This window comes from Uloborus diversus, chromosome 4 (assembly GCF_026930045.1).
Source record: "Uloborus diversus isolate 005 chromosome 4, Udiv.v.3.1, whole genome shotgun sequence".
In the NCBI taxonomy this organism is placed as follows: domain Eukaryota; kingdom Metazoa; phylum Arthropoda; class Arachnida; order Araneae; family Uloboridae; genus Uloborus; species Uloborus diversus.
In genome coordinates, this window is record NC_072734.1 from 1461547 (window position 1) to 1479072 (window position 17526).

Genomic DNA, 17526 nt, shown 5'->3' on the forward strand with positions numbered 1-17526 from the left:
ATATTTTTCTTGAATCATGTTGAATAGCAGCACTTACAAGGACTATTAGCATTATCTCTTGCCCGAAAACAGAAAATAATTTCTTCTACCATTTGTATTAGTCATCTTCAAAATTTTAATTTTGGCACCTACACCCCTTTGCTTCTCACTGACACATATCTATTCATCTTAGGTTAATTTCAAATGACATTACGCTTTGGAAGGAATATTTGGGATATTGTGGTCTGGTGACAATGGGAGGGAGGAGCAACAAGTGCAGCATTACGCATTTTTAATGAGAATATGCTTGTGAAAAACAGCGTGACCTGGGGCAAGGGAAGATGGGAAAAGTGAAGCGTGACACTTTTTAACAAAAGGGGGAGTGGGATTCAAAAATGTTGAAAAAAGTGACATAATTTATGTACAACCCCTCAAATCATTTTAACTATGGTAATTTCAACTACATTACTTCTAAGTTAATGAAAAATTCCGTAAATTCTGTTGGAATTACCTTGAAGTTTGGAACTAACTTTCTTTAAAAAGTTTTTCGTGTGTAGTTATTTTACTTTTTCTCTTTGGAAATCTACTATCCGAATCAGGAATTCTTACTCCAAACGCATTCCCAGTAAAATTCTTCACACATGCTTGGCTCCAACTGAAGCCAAGAGTGCTTACATCTGTCTCTTTTATCATTTTATGACGTTCTTGTGTCAATAAATATCAGTTTTGTCACATATCAGCTTTGAACAAGTATCAATAGATGTTGCAAAATGGGGAAAATTTTGTCGTACATTCTGAAAGCCATTTAGCTATGCCCTTGGAGAACGAATGGAATCTTACAGTTTCAAGGACGAAAACCAAAACAACTGAAAATGATATTGAATAACAAAAGATGTCGTAAAAATAGAAGAACTTTATTTGTTTGTGGATGGCAAAAGAAAGTATTTTAAAACAGTGACGATTCCACAGAAAAGGATGGGAATGTGTATCCGGAATCAATTTATTTGGAAATGAATGTATACTTTTATTATTCATAAAAAAAAATGAGCTATAGCTTTTTTTTTTCTTTAACGTAGCAATTTCAGTTGAATACCATGACAAACTTAATCAAGTGCCTATAGAAAGACTAACATTTCGTTGAACTCATTTTTTTAAAAGATTTTATCATGTCCATTTCAATAATTCGTAATAATTTCATTTTCGACAAATAACGATCGAATCCAAACAACTTTTTACAGACAATAAATGTGCAAGAAATAAATGAAAATTTAGGAAGCTATTTGTTTTTGATTTCCTTGCCACCGAGACATTGAATATGTCTCGGTGGTTTCTACACTGTTAAACAGTATAGAATTGCTCGATATTATTTTCAGAACCGTTTTGAAAGTGTTACCAATTTGAATCAAAAAAGTCAAAGCATATTAATTCACCATTGTAATTTTCCTATTTTTACGGCTTTTTTTTATTCTGTTTGGATTCTTATTTTTTTAAAAAATGCTCCAGTAAAATTCAAAATATTTTATGATCTACTGGCATTTTTGCGAAATTCTAATAATTTACTTCTGCAATCCCTTATTGATACTTATACTGTGTTTGTAGACAAATTATAACTATTATCGTTTTTAAAGTTTTATAATGCTTTTCAAATATGTAGAAAGCTCCAAAATATATATAATGTATTTTCTTTTCATAGATCATAGAGATTGTAATTTCTGACATGTTTTACTCAAGCTACTTACGCTTAGATATTGTTTAACTTAGTATTTTACTATAAAATCTTAAAAAAGTGGTATTTTGATAAAATGTTTTGGCCAAAAATTAGAGCTGGTGAAATACTTAATATTCATATTCAGTTAGTTACCGCCCTTTAGCCAGGGCTAAGGCAGAAATACATGAAATACACCGCCAGCTCAGTCAATTCCAGTCAAGGACTGCAGTTTCGTGCTTATTAGCACTCGTCAGCCCGGCATAGGAAGTGACTGAGCTGGAGGTGGAAAACCTCTTAAGGAAGGCTAGAGTGCCAAACAAACAGTGCCTAGAGTTATACCATGCCAAGCCTTCATTCTTCGAGTTGAATCGAACCATTGCTTTGGTCACTCGGCTGGTCAGTGCTAATTTTGTATTAGCTAGCAGTTTGTTTGGAACTCTAAGCTTGCTTAAGAAATTTTCCGCCTCCAGCTCAGGCACTTCCTATGCCGGGCTGACGAGTGCTAATAAGCACGAAACTGCAGTCCTCGGCTCGAATTAACTGAGCTAGCGGTTGTATTTCATGTACTCAACATTCAGTTTTAATTATGTAGTTGTTTATGAAAACGAGAGTTTAGAGGCGCTTAAATATACAACAGAAGCTTTATAAAAAAACTGATTGTGCGTAGTTAAATCCTCAATTCGACGCTAAAATATTCTTCCGTTCAGGAAAAGCTTCCGTCTTTTTTGCATTTCAAGTTAAATTTTACATGAAAACAAAAATTTTTGATGACTTTTTCTGAGGTTATGACCGAACGCATTTCATTGATCGTTCAAAAAGAATAATAAGTATTAAATATTTTAAGTTTTAAACACAAAATAATGATTTAAAAAAAAATCTGCCAACATACTATTTTGAATCTGAGTAGTTAAAAAAAATTATTAGCTAGGAAAGTAGCAGCAACTTTTACCTTTTTAACAGTACAATGGCAGGTTATCATTAAAAAAACTTCCAAGTTTCCAAAAGTAAAAACGGGGAGAAAGAAAAACGGAGAAGTAAAAATTCAAACACCAAAATAAATGTGTTTTATCAAAACCAATATCGTCTTCAGGTTTTTTTTTTTGAGCAAAGCAGAGAGACTCGGATTTTTCATTAAAAGAAAGAAATGAAAAAATATTACCTAAATAAATAACGTTTATCAAAAATGAAATCGTTTGCAGCTATTTCTTTCAGGTAAGAAGAAAACACCCTGAATTTGTTTTCTCTAAATTTTCTGTTAACAAACAATAAATTAATACATAAATAAATAAAACTTTGGAACGAAAGTAGGAGAAAAAAAAAGGAATCTCAACAACCAGCGCTTTACAATAAAATCATTTTGATTCAGTCATTAACACCATTTTAAATCTGTCAATCAATCAATAATTTTTGTCAATGCCAAGAAATAGTACTAATTCTCTTTACTTTTTCTTTCAAAATTGCTTATTTTATGCTTTTGAACTCTCTTTGCATTTAATTACCAAACAACTATACGTTAGTTTTTTTTTTATTCTAAAAAAAAATAAGCACAACATTAGAAATCCATCATAACATTAATCATTCAATTTAAACTACTTTCACTTGAAAATATTGAAAAAAGTTAGGCTATCCATTTCTTGTTCCTCCAACATAATGCCATTATAACTGCTTAAAGATTTACGATGAAATACAAATGTTTCATTAAAATTGCCACTCGTTTATTTTTCTTCTATCAAAAAATTACTTTATTTAAAATTTATTTCACCTTTATTGCTTTCATTACTTCCTATCTAAAATAAAAATATTTTACAAAAACATTTTTAAGCAATTAATCACTCTTTCTTCTTTAGGTTAATGTTTCACACGAAGAAAATGAGCATATTTTCAAATAATTAAATAAAACTTATCAAGACAAAGTTATTAAGCTAAAAAGCAATACAGATGGCAAATTGTTCAATGACAAAAATATAAATTTAAAAAAATGAGACATTTAATTTTACCGTTATGTTTTTATGTTTCATGCTATAAACGTCATGTATGAAATATGTATCAAGTCAATAAATACATAGTAGTCCAGTAAAAAACTTTATTTCAAATAAATTAGTGGACAGAACTGGAGTACATGCTCGACGAGTCAAGAACGAGTGAAAAAAGATTATTTCCGTGGAGTTCGTTGCAAACGTTTTTACTTTCATCCGCGATATTGAAACCTTGCTATTAGTTTGAAGTTCCTGCTTTTTAGTTCATGAAGTAAACAAAATAGTGTTGGGAAATGTTTTTTTTATGGAAGAAGACAAGTCTCATTTTTTTGAAATTAAGTGTTTTTAAATATTTTTATGAAGTCATAAGTATGATGAAAAACGTAACTTTAGACGAAAAATAAAGCTTCAAAAAGAGACTGGGTTTCAAGCTAACCCAGTAATTAGTGATGGCGATCTTTGTGCCTGCTCATGAATTAATAGTTAATAGACTGACATAGCTGGTATTTTGTTTTATTGAAAAAAAAAAAAAGAAAACTACGCATTTATATTATGATTTTCTGAGTATATGTTTCGATGTTCAAGCTATTTCGATGAGTGTACAGTGAAAATTTTAAATATTATTCCTGTATCCAAACCCAATTGAAGGATACACAACCCGGCTGCATTATGAGTACTATTTAGAGGGAGATAAAATTTCTTGTTTTCACTTGTACTGGAACTGGAGGACCACTCACCACTCACCAGTGGTATCCATAATGTGCGGGATATGCATAGTGTCCGGGGAAGGCAAAACCCCCGAAATGTGCGAATGGCGCGTAGCTGATGGCAGCTGCGGGGGCCACGGCGTATGTGGCTACTGCAGGGGCAGCTATAATGGCCTTGTTGATGGAGGTGTTGGCAGGATCTTTCGGCTCCACCCCCGGTTCATTTGACTGGACGTCAGCTCGGAATCCAGCGGCGTCAGCGACGTAGTTGACAATGCGGGCCCTGCCGTCGGCGTCCCGCAGGCCGTATGAGCCAACTTTGTTGCCGAATGCGTCCCCAGATTCCTTGCGGAAGGATCCTCCGGATGAATGACCTTCGTCATAACCGAAGTGGTAATTCCCCACGCTCTGAAAAAAAGAAGAATTTTGATTGGTCTCGAGCAATTTGCCATATCTTTGGTGATAGCAGAGCAAGTAGGAAGACAAATTATCTGGGCAGGTAAAGCATCATTTCTTCTTGACAGTTGCGTTGGCATGATCGCTATTTAGATAACTTGCCATCATAATGATGACTAAAACAAATGAATATTTTATGCATACACACTAATAGCATTCGAATCTTTTTGTGCAATATTTTAAAATGATAACAACACTACCGAAAGGAAAATTTATTGAGTAGATAACAGGGAAAATTAGTATAATTTTTAAAAAGAGTACAACAATGGTTATGCGAAAAAAAAAAATTATAACTAACAATGTTATTGAACGAAAAACCATAAATTGCACGAAAATACCAAAAGCATTGAAAGCGTGCTTTGTCTTCAGTAGATAAGAGCAAGGCAACCCTAAAAGAACAAGCCAAACAGATTTCGGAACGCCCCCCCCCCCCCCCGTTTAAAGTCAGCAAATTCCCAAATTAAAACCTTTGAAGAAAAAAAAATATTTCAAAAGTTTAAAAGTTTCCAACAAACATTTACTTTTTGTGATGAAAGCCACGGAACCAGAAAATTAACCAATTAAAGCCGCGATAAACAAGATTAAACAACGGTTTTGAAAATACTGTTGTACAGTTTAAGGCAGGACAGGAATATCATCTAGGCTAAATAAAAGCTTTGATTTTGACCATTAAGAAGGACTTTAAAAACTAGTGTTTTACTCGGTGCTGTGAGCTAATAGACAACAGTATAGCAGAAGAAAGTTTTAGAATTTTTAGTACAAAAGATCGTATTGAATTCATTTCCCCTTCCTTTTTCGAACATTAAAGTGTTTCTGTTGAGAGGAATGATATTCACACCATGACATTAAGTGTTTTGATAAACGATACAATAACGGGGTTTATCTCGGTATTTTGATTGAAAGATTCAGTACTTAATAAGAGGGGCGGTGGGATCATGACTAAACTCTGTGTTGTGTTAAAAGGGGTCAATATCCACAACAAGAGATAACTTTATTTTGATACAAACGGATAATACTCGTGACATAACACAAATTTAGTTTTGTCAAAGGGGAAAAAAGATAATAAATCACAACATAATACAGTACTTGCAGGGACGCCCGAACTTAAATTTTTGAGAGGGCGAAAATTTTCAATTTGCCGGATGGAGCTCCAAATTTTGCCGAATGATGATAATTTTTCCGAATCGTCAAACAAAATTTGCGGAATAAGGAAATTTTTGGAAGGTCTCAGTGATCTCCCATCACCTCCCATCGGTGCTCCCCAGAGTGTTTGATAGAGAAGAATCAAAGAGTTCGGTGTTTTGATAAAGAAGATACAGTACTCACATCATGCCTGGGCAATTCGTAGAAAATAATAATAATTTGTATATTTAAAATTTGGAATACAAAAAAAGCAGTATAATTTGGTATACATATAACCAGTATAATTTGAGAGAAAATTATATTAATTAAATAACGACATATTTCAGTTTCGATAAAAAAAAAAAAAATACTTACATCCTGGGATCTGTACTGCGAGCTAGCACCAGTACTGAGAAGTGGTGCGGCACTGAAGAGAACTGCTGCTTGGCTGGCAGCGAAAAGGGCAAACAACACTAGGACCTGTCGCAAATGTAAATGAGCCGTGAGACAAAATAGAACAGCATACTAATAACATTAGCAATAAGTATATGGGCTGTAGAAATAAATATGTGGATTATTCTTTAATATTTGTTATAATTTTCACCATAAAACTACATATTAGACAACTTTTTGTGTAAATTTTCGTACGTAGGAAAATTTGCTTTAATTAATATAAAAATTTCAGTAAATAACTGAATTGATAAAAAATAATTGCTGTTATGAATGAAAAATGTTTTTTGTAGGTAAAATTTCGTTTCCAATATCGAGAATTAAAAAAAAAAGATAAATAAAATAAAATTAATATGGAAAATAAAGGAAAGAAAAATAAAATAAAGCTAAAATGGGAAAATGTGAAAGAAAACAGGAATTGTTTTCAGGAAAATTAAAGTTTTAGCAATCAAGTAGCCACGAATTTAGACCTTCTTCAAATTTATATGATCTGCAGTTAATCAACTACACATAGTAAATCAATCCCATGGTTCTAATACTTAGCAACTTATCTGTTTGTACTTTTTAGTATACTAAAAGAAAACTTATAAATTGAAAAACTTTAGGAGCTGTACCAGAACACATGAAACAAAACACAAAAAATGAATGTGCTAATATTTTAATATTAATAAAACGTACTGTCCAACAAATCTTTGGAATAAACAAATTCTTAAGCTAAATTGAATTTAAACGTATCGTAGCGAATCATGTTTGATAATGTTCAAAAATGTACATAAATCATGACAAAAAAAAAAAAAAAAAAAAAATAGTATTCAGCTTACATTTTGAAGTCTTCCATACTAATTATCCATACTTTTTTTCGGATGGAATGTCAATATTTTTAAAATCTTATCAAATTTGGCCACAGATGCAATAAAAATATTTTCTCAACTATTCAACATTTTTCAATACCGGACTAAGATTTGCAATTGAATTCAAACGAGCCCGATTCGTGAAAGCAGCATCTAATGGTTTAAATTTTCTTTTGCGTTATGTGATTCCTGCGTTTTTCATCAGAAACGAATGATCAATTCGTTTCTGATGCAAAAAGTTGAGATGGAATAAGCACATTCATCTCAGGGAAAAAATGAAATAAACAAATAAATACATGAATAAATTTAAAAAAAGAAAGAAAAGGAAAAAGCTTCTCAATTCACTATAGTATCTATAATGCAACTATGTACGAGAGTGACGACCAGCAATACTCTCCTACTAGTTTCACTTAAATTAAATAGAAATTATTTCAATTATTTAGAACTCTAAATAATCACTATAGGGGAGAGTGGACCACAATGAAACATTGTAAATTCAAAAGTAAATACAATTCTGACAACTACCACCACTTAGGAGGAGTAAAAATAACCAAAATGCTTCCCAGAATTCCTAGTTCTATGCTGTTCTATGCTTTTGTTTTGTAGAAAAAATTAGTTACTGTTTGGACACACTGAAAGTTATTTGGATAATTTCATGCATCTATCATAATCTTGAAAAACATCAACAGTTATGATAAGTGTTGTAGTTTATGTTGTTGCTTGATACATTAATCTTCTATTATTCAGCTACATTATTTTTAACTCATGGTTTATTTTAATGATATGAAGCAAAAATCTTTTTTTTGCTGTTTGGCAAGTGTAGAATACTTATCTACTCCTTGTTTTAGTTTACAAAAAAGAAATTTAACAACAAAAAATAGGCCTGATTTAAAAATATTTATATTTTAGCTAATAATTACAAGTGAACTTTTTATTTTACTACACAGCTTTGTGCAAAACAAAACTAGAAACCAGTTAAATGGTTGATAAGGTTGCTAAATATGGTACTTATTTCAAAGCACTTTATAATTACAATTAATATTTGTGTAAGTTAATTATCAATTGATATTTGGCATTTATTATTTTATTCTTTTCCTGTTTTTTAAATCCTAATGTTTTTTTTTTTCTTTTGCTTACTGTAGTTAAAATTGTTTCGTATGTAAGAAGAAAACAGTTTTTAACAATTAAAATATACTTTAAGGGGACACAGGATCCTTTAAACCATCAAACTTATGAAGAAAAAAAAAATCGTTGGAATTATGGAAAAAATCAGTCTGTATCACGTGGTATTGTAATTTATTTGTTGTAAATTTTTAATAACTCTGTACTGCATTAAGTTTATTTAATAAACTAGCTAAAGGTACTTATTTTGCAAACTTTAGGTGAAAATACAGTGATTATTCAGCTGTCCCATTGTGGCCCTACTTAATGTCTAATAGTGGCCCATCACTGGGCCACAATGAGACACTTTTTGTCAAACTTATAAAACCTCATAACTTCTTTTTTCTGACATTAAATTAGGTAAATTTTGTGCAATAGACTATAATTTGATATTTTTAATATAATCAGGTATGTTAATGCGGTTTAGAACTCACCAATATACAAAAAATGAAAAATATGTGTTTTTTGTCTCATTGTTGCCCACCCTCCCCTATAGCTAATAAGCACAATATCTAATGAGCTAAATACCACAATAATATGTTTCCTAATGCTCCGAATTTGTCTCAAGATGAACAAAAGATTTAAAAAAAAACAACAACTACAAATTAGGTACTTAGAAAATTTCATATGTATTTCGTTGAACCGAGAAATGCAGTTTTGTTGTTGTTGTTTGTATAGTCCAACCTCGTATATCCGAAGCAATTGGAACCGAAGGCGGTAAACGAAAATCTGGGGGGTATATATGGGCAATAAGGAAGACACATTCTTAAGTAAGCAGACAGCTTTATTTAAGAATTAAATAAATTCTTGAATATTTTCATAGATATTTAAATTTCTCAAAAAAAGTTTCAAAGCAGGGTAAAAGATTTTATGAACTTTAAGAATTATATAAATTTTAAATATTTTTAAAGATAATATTTAAATTTATTAAAATGGTTCAAAGCCCAGTAATAAACAATGCTTTGAAACAAAATTACTTGGAATTATTTCGCGCAAACATTTTACCATTTATAGTTCAGCTGCAGTGGTGTCTGACTGTCATTCCAAAGTAAGCCATGTTGCTTTTAAGATTACTATAATTTATTGCACGATCTATGCAGGAGTTGTTGCATTCAATCTAAGTAAAAAGGGAATAATTGGCGTACTTATATAAGTTTTGCTACCACAATAAAAATTTTTTTTAATGAATATATTTTTTAAAAAATCACGTATTTGATCCGCATAAACCGGGGATCCGGATAAACAGGAGTCTGACAAACGAGATTCTACCGTTCTTTACAAAACTAAATCCAGTTCCCCTGCTAATAGCAATCAGCAATGGTCAAGAATATTATAACATACCTGCATGATGAGCGTTGATTCTTTGTCAAAGGATACCCTGCTTGGCAGATAACCCGCTATTTATAGTCCAAACAAATATGAACAAAACAAAAATGCAAGGCTTGGCTGTCCACTCTGAAAAACCCCTAAAATCAACAAAATCAATAAAAACAGAGGCCTGAAAGATGCTTTTCGAAAGGGTGGAGTAAAGGGCATCATTTTTAATCACTTTTAAAGGTCGTTCGGAACGTTCCGAAGATACCTTTATTTATTTATTTTTTAATTATTTTTTTTTGTCAATGGCAACAGCCGATGAAAGTATTTCTTTGTTCTGGAATTAATGGATTTCGCTCGGGAAAACGGTTTAAGAACAAGTTTTGCTAAATAAGCTTGTTACCGAACTGTTGTCTCAATGTCGGATTATCGCGTGCTCCAATTTACTTGTTTTTTACTTTCTAAATTCTGCTTTGAAGCATCAAGGACGAACATGAAATTATGTGGTCAATTGAGTAAAAGTTATATCGACAACCTATAATTTATTTAATTGCAAGAGCACATTGTCACAAAAAAGCGTAAGTAACATTTTTCATTTGATCATTAAAAAAAAAAGATGGTATGTGTCCAGTTGTATGTTTTTATTTTATGGCTTTCTATAATGAATTTCGTAGATCTTCATTTTGTAATTAATGTGTCAAAAAATAATAATTGGACAAAGTATCGTAGTTGAATTGACTGGTGTTAAATTTCTAGCATGGAAGTTAGTGGGAAAAGTTATTTTTCGAACTTCTTGCCTTTCTATTTAGATGGATGCCATGATTTGCTTTAGGAATCACTCGGTTTTAGTTCGTACACGCGTACATTTTCTCCTCTTGGATATTATCGTTATCAATATTTTTTTATTTTTATTTATTTGTAGCACAAAAGAAAACGATTTCGGTCTGAAATTAGATGACCTCGCCAAACTCTAAATTTCTCGAATATAACTCCAAACTTGCAAAATACACTTAAAATTTTTGATAAAACTTTAGTTTTTTTTTTTTTTTTTGGTCGATTTTGAACTCGCAACAGAAGAAGCTTAAAACTAAAAATAAAATGTAAGATAATCTGATAACTAAATAAAGAGCCATCAAGTAAAACTAAAACTGCTCTTAATTGGTGTTTTTTGCACGATTTCAAAATCGCTCTGCTTCCAAACTGTTGTGAAAATCTTTCAGATGGAGTTTTTTGAGCTGTTTTCTGGTCACAAAAAGTAGTTCGCCGTTTTGCGACAATTTTTTCTAAGACAAAAATTATCAACTGGATGATACGTATATACACGTCTCAAAATTGGGAGCAAAATCCAAGATTTCCTAAAACGGTTAATACAAGCTAGGTGATCTTTTAAATCATGCCGAGAACTCAACATACAATTTTTGGAAGATTCCCAAAACAACTAACTCAACTGTAGCATTATTATATGCCACTAATTTTTTAACACTGTTTGTGGTTCGATGGCTACGCAGGGAAGGTTGGATGCGATGTTCAAAATATAAATAAATATATTTTCCTTTAGATAAATGAGCTTCAATTTCGTTTTTGAAAGTTTTTTAATTTTGTATATGGTTACAGTGTGGTGTTTTCATCTCTAAATAAGTATTATATTGTTCTGTTATTACATGCCGATAGAGGGCGCTTTATACTTTGGAGCAACGAAAAACAGTTTTTTTACCGCTATTTTTGAGTTTCATTAAATGTTGTCTAATGCTTGGACTTAAAATTAAATTTTCTGCTCAAAATCAGAGTCATTAGGAGTGATTAAGGGGACCGTGGACCTTCCAAATAGCTCAAATCGGTCAAAAATATGATTTTTTTTATTTCGTGGAAGTAACAATATAAGAAGTGTGCTGAATCGTATGAAAAAAACCTCTTGTTTATCTGATGTTTTATCGCAAAGTTATATGCGTTTAAAAAAACAAAAAAAAAACAGAGCGTGTTTTCGATTAAAATGGCTATAAAACATGTAAACAAAGTCGAAAAACTAAGTAAAATTAAGTGTCAAACATGTAAACTAAGTTTCAATAAATTCTTACATTGCTATTAATGTCAAATGTTTAGTCATCGTGAAAATATCTTTCAGGAGGTATTAAAATACGAAGATCATGATATGTAGGTGAAATTAGACTTTAACGTCATTTATCTCGGACTAAAAAAGTCGATGCGACACAGATTGAAAAAAGCTCCATGCGACTTAATTTTTGTTCGATATGCTTCAAATTTCAGAATATGCTACTTTGGTAGTAGTTTGATAAAACTGGGTATGCATTAAGGTTTAAGAGAATTTTATGTTGCTTAAAAATATTAAAATTTTGTTTTTTAAGTAATATTCGCAACACAAAAACTATAGTTTTACGCGAAAAAAAAATACTGTGCAGTTAATAGTGGACCAATCCTTAAATGGATACCCAAAGTTCTTGGCAATGTTCTGTTCTGTGATAAAATGCAAATTGTTTGAGAAAAAAGCAAAAATTGAGTCGCGTGGAGCATTTTAAAATTTTATGTTTCAAAATTTTTTATTTTAACTTATTTTTTTTATTTTGTTGCATTTTTTTGCTTGATATTTTGCATGCTAATAAACTTACTAACTTTCATGCCCAGTTTCATATTTCAAAATTAATAAATAAAAGAAAAAGCTGTCAAGGTCCACGGTCCCCTTAAGTCGCGCAAACTGAACTGTGTTCAGAAGTTGAAATACACTTTGTCACAAAAAAAATATATGCATCAAGAATAAATTCAGCTGCAACCAACAAACTCGGCAGGAATGTAGTTTGGTAAGAGATAACTTAAATTTCGTCGGCAGAAGCGCATGCAAGATGCGCAAATAGTTACGATTGAAAGTGGGAAATCGTGTGTCAAAGGGCACGCTAGGACGACCTTTTAGAGGTTTTCGAACAATTGTTAGACTTTTTAAAAGGATGTGCAGTAGGTCTCTCTGTACAGTAGATATCTGCCGCCACCTCGGTCGGAGCGATATGGTAGAGCGAAAATAAATGAGTCGCCCCATTGCGGTCGATTAAAGCATTCTAGAAACAGAAATGAGCGTGAAGATTGCAAATCATAAGAGCGGCCACTACCGTATCAATAAAGTCGCTAACATTAATTCCATCCCGCTTAACATCTTGCAAGAAACTGATGGTATCAAGAAAAAACAATCCTTAGACTGGACGATGCTGGTACGGCCGTCCATCGCGATGGATTGGATTTTCGTCGATTGGATTTTTCCTACACTTGATTAGTTGGATTGTGGCAAGATAGTAGGCGTTTTATCTTCATCGATGAGTCACGATTCAGTACCAGTGGTCATAGGTAACCTATTTCACTCCATACCACGTCGTGTTTTGTCTTGTGTAGCTGCTAGAGGAGACTATACTACTTCCGGTTTTTGTAACCTTTATTGTGTCATAACTTCTTAATAAAACAGTCTTTTGTTCTGAATTTGTAACCTTTTCATTGCAGTAAATAATATTTATTATTATACGTAAGTATATATTGTAGTAGTTATGTTGTATGAATTAAATTGAATTTTGTTTTTTATTGCTAAAAATACTAAAGATAATAAATGAAATAATTCACTGGCGGTAATATTTTTATCGTAAGATTAAATGAACGTCTCTCTCACACTATTTCTTAAACATTTATTCAGATTTTCCCTCTTTTTTTCTAAAATTATTCTTAGTTGCAGTTGTTGTTTAAAACTAATTATCAGTTTCTCTATTTAGATTTTGTCTCATTAAAAATTTTAAAGGGTATTATCACATAGGGAAAAAATCAAATCAAACTGCCAAAAGTTTTCTTTTAAAGTAGAATCAGTTGAAACGTGGGCAGACAGAATAAAATCATTGAATTTTGACACGTTTTCGAGATAAAATCCCCCAGCACTCTATGCCATAGATGTTAGGGAAAACAAAATAGGGGCTGCTAATTTTTCCGACCTATCTCCTTTTGGCCAGAGCTCCATTTGACGTGTACTAAGGTTAATTAGATTTCCTCCCTTTTGTCCTTCGCACACAGACGATAGCATTAAATATGGAACAACCCATTGATTTAATTTCCGTGTCAGGTGATTATTTGATCAAAAACATGACAGAGGATGAATAAAAGTAACTGTAAAGGGCGGGCCGCGCGACAAATTGAATAAATGTCAAAGTCATTTTTGCCTCTCAACACTGGAAAATAGAATGGCGCCCCAAAACACCCCTTTTCTTTTTATTAAAACAACAGTGCTTTTTCCTTTTAAAAGGTTCAACTTATTTCCCTCATTAAATTATAGTGTATCAGTCTTTAGTGGCATAGAAAAATGTAAAACTGAGTCAGTTGCTTTGAGAAAATAAAAGCAAAAAAAAAAATTTGTTTTTGAATTTTGACTTTTTAAATTCAAATTATGTTTTTCACAATCACAAGTGTGTGTGTATGTAGACGTGTGTTTGTGTGTGGGGGTATGTTTGTTTGTGTGTGGGGGGTATGTTTGTTTGTGTGTGGGGGGTATGTTTGTTTGTGTGTGGGGGGCATATGTATGTGTGTGTAGCGTGTAAGTGTGTGTATGTGTGAGGGTATGTGTATGTGTGGGTAGTTGGGTGTATGTGTAGGTGTGGTGTGTATGTGTTTTGTGTGTCTGTATGCATGCGTGTGTGTATGTGTTTGTGTGTAGGTGTATGTGTAAGCGTATGTGTGTGTATAGGTGTGTAAGTGTAGGCAAGTAAGTGATGCAACCTGGAGACGGTTTTTCCTAGAGGAGCAGCATCGTGAGGCGGTCGGCCGACGGTGGTGCTGCAGAGGGAGGAGGGGGGGACAATAAAATCATAAGACATCAAAACAGTCAAGTGAGAACAATAAGCAATCGTGATTGCTCAAAAAAAGCAGCGGAAAAATAACCAAAAAAGTTAAGCAGTTTTGAGAAAATCAAAGCAGGTCTGTCATTTAGGGGGTCAGAAAGAGGTACTCCACCCCCTCCTCGGCTTTGAGAAATGAGTGTATTTACACGCGTAAGCGGGGGTTGTTTTGTTGTTTTTTGATAACTTGCATCGAATTCATGCCCTTTGCGCTCCTCTCCCCCCCCCCCCCTCTGAAAAATTGAAATAACCGGCAAGGATCAATGTGTTTTATATTGCTTCAGAGTTTATTGTTTTAAAACGAATCGAGCGCAGCAAAATATGCCACCTCTTCATAGCAAAACACGTTTATATGAGACAGTCATTCAGAGTAATTTTGATCCCAGTTTCATTATTCTCTATCCACCTACTGATACCTTAATAGTGTTATTGCATATATTCTGCTGTCGGAAGGTTAAGAGCAGTATCTGCAGAAATACGTTTTTGAGACATTTGAAGAAACGCGTTTCGGAGACCATACTAACCATAGGGAAAGGTTGGAATTTGATGTTTCTTTTTTTTTTTTTTTTCAACAATTATGAACTGCTTATTATCTTCACTTGACCAAATTTGATGTTGCTCTGATTTTTCAGATTGCCATGACGACGAGAATAAGCTAACTCGTTGTTTTAATATTTATCAAAAGGACTAAGATTCGTCGTCATGGTTACAAATTGTTCGCGATCATCCGAGGCTGAACTTAAGCAGACTTTACTTTAAAAGGGAAGAGGGTATAATTACAGTTTTTTAGGGTAAAACACACCTTTATAGATGAAATTAAACAGCAACACTTTATCTAAATTAAAAAATCCAGATTACAATAATTCCCATCATTGAAGATTGATAAGAAATAACAATACATAACGTTATACGCTGCAAAGAACATTTATAATAAGTGTACTGGTGGGAATCGACCTTAAAATCTTTATCTTTATAACCGCATCGTGATCAACATTTCTTTTTTTATAGATATACCTCGTATTACCTAATCTAGAAAATCACCAGTCATAATATGATGGGTGCAATGGGGTCATAATATGATTTCTTGGCTATTTCCATTCCATTTGTACAAACAAAAAACCCAACAAGTAGGGTCCTATCGCAGTTCGTGACTGCGAAAAACACAATTTGCATTCAAGACGTCCAAAACCAAATGATTTTCCTCTCTTTTTACTTTCTTTTACAAAAAAGGAAGTATTATATTCGCGAAAAAATTTTCACTCAAAAATCGACCTTAATTTCCTATTTTATTCACCCTCGAATGAATATTGAGGGGGGGGGGGTTCCGACTCGATCAGACGTGGATAAGTGCTTAAGAACGTATAGACGCGCGAAATATCCGTAATGACTATTCCCACGTTAATAACAACGAATTTTCTCGTGACGTCTGTATGTACGTCTGTATGTATGCGCGGATATGCGTACGTGCGTATGTATGTCGCATAACTCAAGAACAGCATGTCCTAGAAAGTTGAAATTTGATACGTAGACTTAGTGGGACCTAGTTGTGCACCTCCCCTTTTGGTTGCATTCGGATGTTTCTAAAGGGTTTTTTTGCCCCTTTTTGGGAGGAAATCATTGTTAATTTCGATGTAAGCCCAAGTGGTGTTATAATTTGTCGGACACTTGGCGATCGATCGTCAGTCTTTTGGTCGCCAAGTTTTCTCCCCAATTTAGCAACGAATTTGGCGGGAGTTTTTTTAATCTGGTTTCTATTTGGCCATATTTAGAGAGTTAACCATGAAATCACATTAAAACTGCCAGTAATGGGGAAATGTTATTAAATTGGAGTAAAAGGAAGTCATGTGATGCACACATCAGCTCGTTTTAAAATGAAATATACTAAAAATATTGAAATGGGCCAACGTTAATCCGCATAGTTCTCAATTACCCTAAATGATTGAACTTTACATACTATCTACATGAAATGACTCACTTTTAAATTACAGTAAATTCCCGATTATCCGCGAAAGTTAGTGGCTCAAGTGCCGTGGAAAATAAAAATCGCAGATAAACCACAAAAAGGCTAAAATGAGGGACAAATAACGAAAAAATTGTTCCCCCTAAAAACATTGACTGTATTGATGCATAATGCTTTCTACAAACAGTAAAAAGCATTTACAATACAGTAAAAATATTTTGCATTTCTGCCCTACAGAACTTAAAATCAGTAAAGAACAAGTGCATGTACGATAAAGAAAGCGCAAAAAAATAAATAAATAAACAAGCAAGTAAACAAATACGTAAAAAGAAAGCAACTGGGTTTTAATTTACAATTTTTTAACAAAAAATACAAAAAGAAAACAGCCATTGGTAGAGCGTGACTGTAAAATGTTGACCCTCGGCTCTGTCTCTCTTCAGAATTGTCCATCTTCGTGAAGGGGCGATTTGGATAGGAAAGTTCAAACGGAATTTGCATGTGCGTCATTGGTTCTAGAGTTGAAATACGTCACCTTTTCGAAATTAAGAAATTAGCCAAAGAGGTAAAACATTTTAATGCTGTGCGGTCGAGGCAGACGTCTCATTGGACAGGTCACATCTTACGTTAGTGGATGATTCTTGGTTTCACTTCTTTTAGCGGCCATTAGCCAGAGATAACAGCGATTCCTGTAATTAATTTCAATTGAAAATTAGCGAAAGCAGAGTTGCAATAAAGAATGCAAAGCTAGTCGTTTATACTTTTTCGCAAATTCAATGCAATGGGGTGGTTTCCTTCAGTCAAAAGTACTACTTTTGGTCATTGAAATGAATAGAATGAGCAAAAAAAAAACATGGACCCAGAAAATACTTTTATTTTCCCAACAATTTTTTGTTTTTTTTTTTTTTAATGTCCGATTTTTCAAACAAGGCGTGGTCTTGATGACGTCACAAATGATGCAATTTGGCGCATCT

At 32.9% G+C, this 17526-nt stretch overlaps 1 protein-coding gene across 1 annotated transcript; it reads right to left on the reverse strand.

Moving 5' to 3' along the window:
• Nucleotides 1-4063: 4063 nt before the first annotated feature.
• LOC129221306 (cuticle protein 14-like) lies at nt 4064-9768 on the reverse strand. Its single transcript, XM_054855765.1, has 3 exons — nt 9752-9768; nt 6324-6428; nt 4064-4778 (listed from the first exon to the last, which is right to left on the reverse strand). The coding sequence occupies exons 1-3, from the start codon at nt 9755-9757 to the stop codon at nt 4404-4406; spliced, it is 486 nt and encodes a 161-aa protein (XP_054711740.1). The 5' UTR covers nt 9758-9768; the 3' UTR covers nt 4064-4403.
• Nucleotides 9769-17526: the final 7758 nt, after the last annotated feature.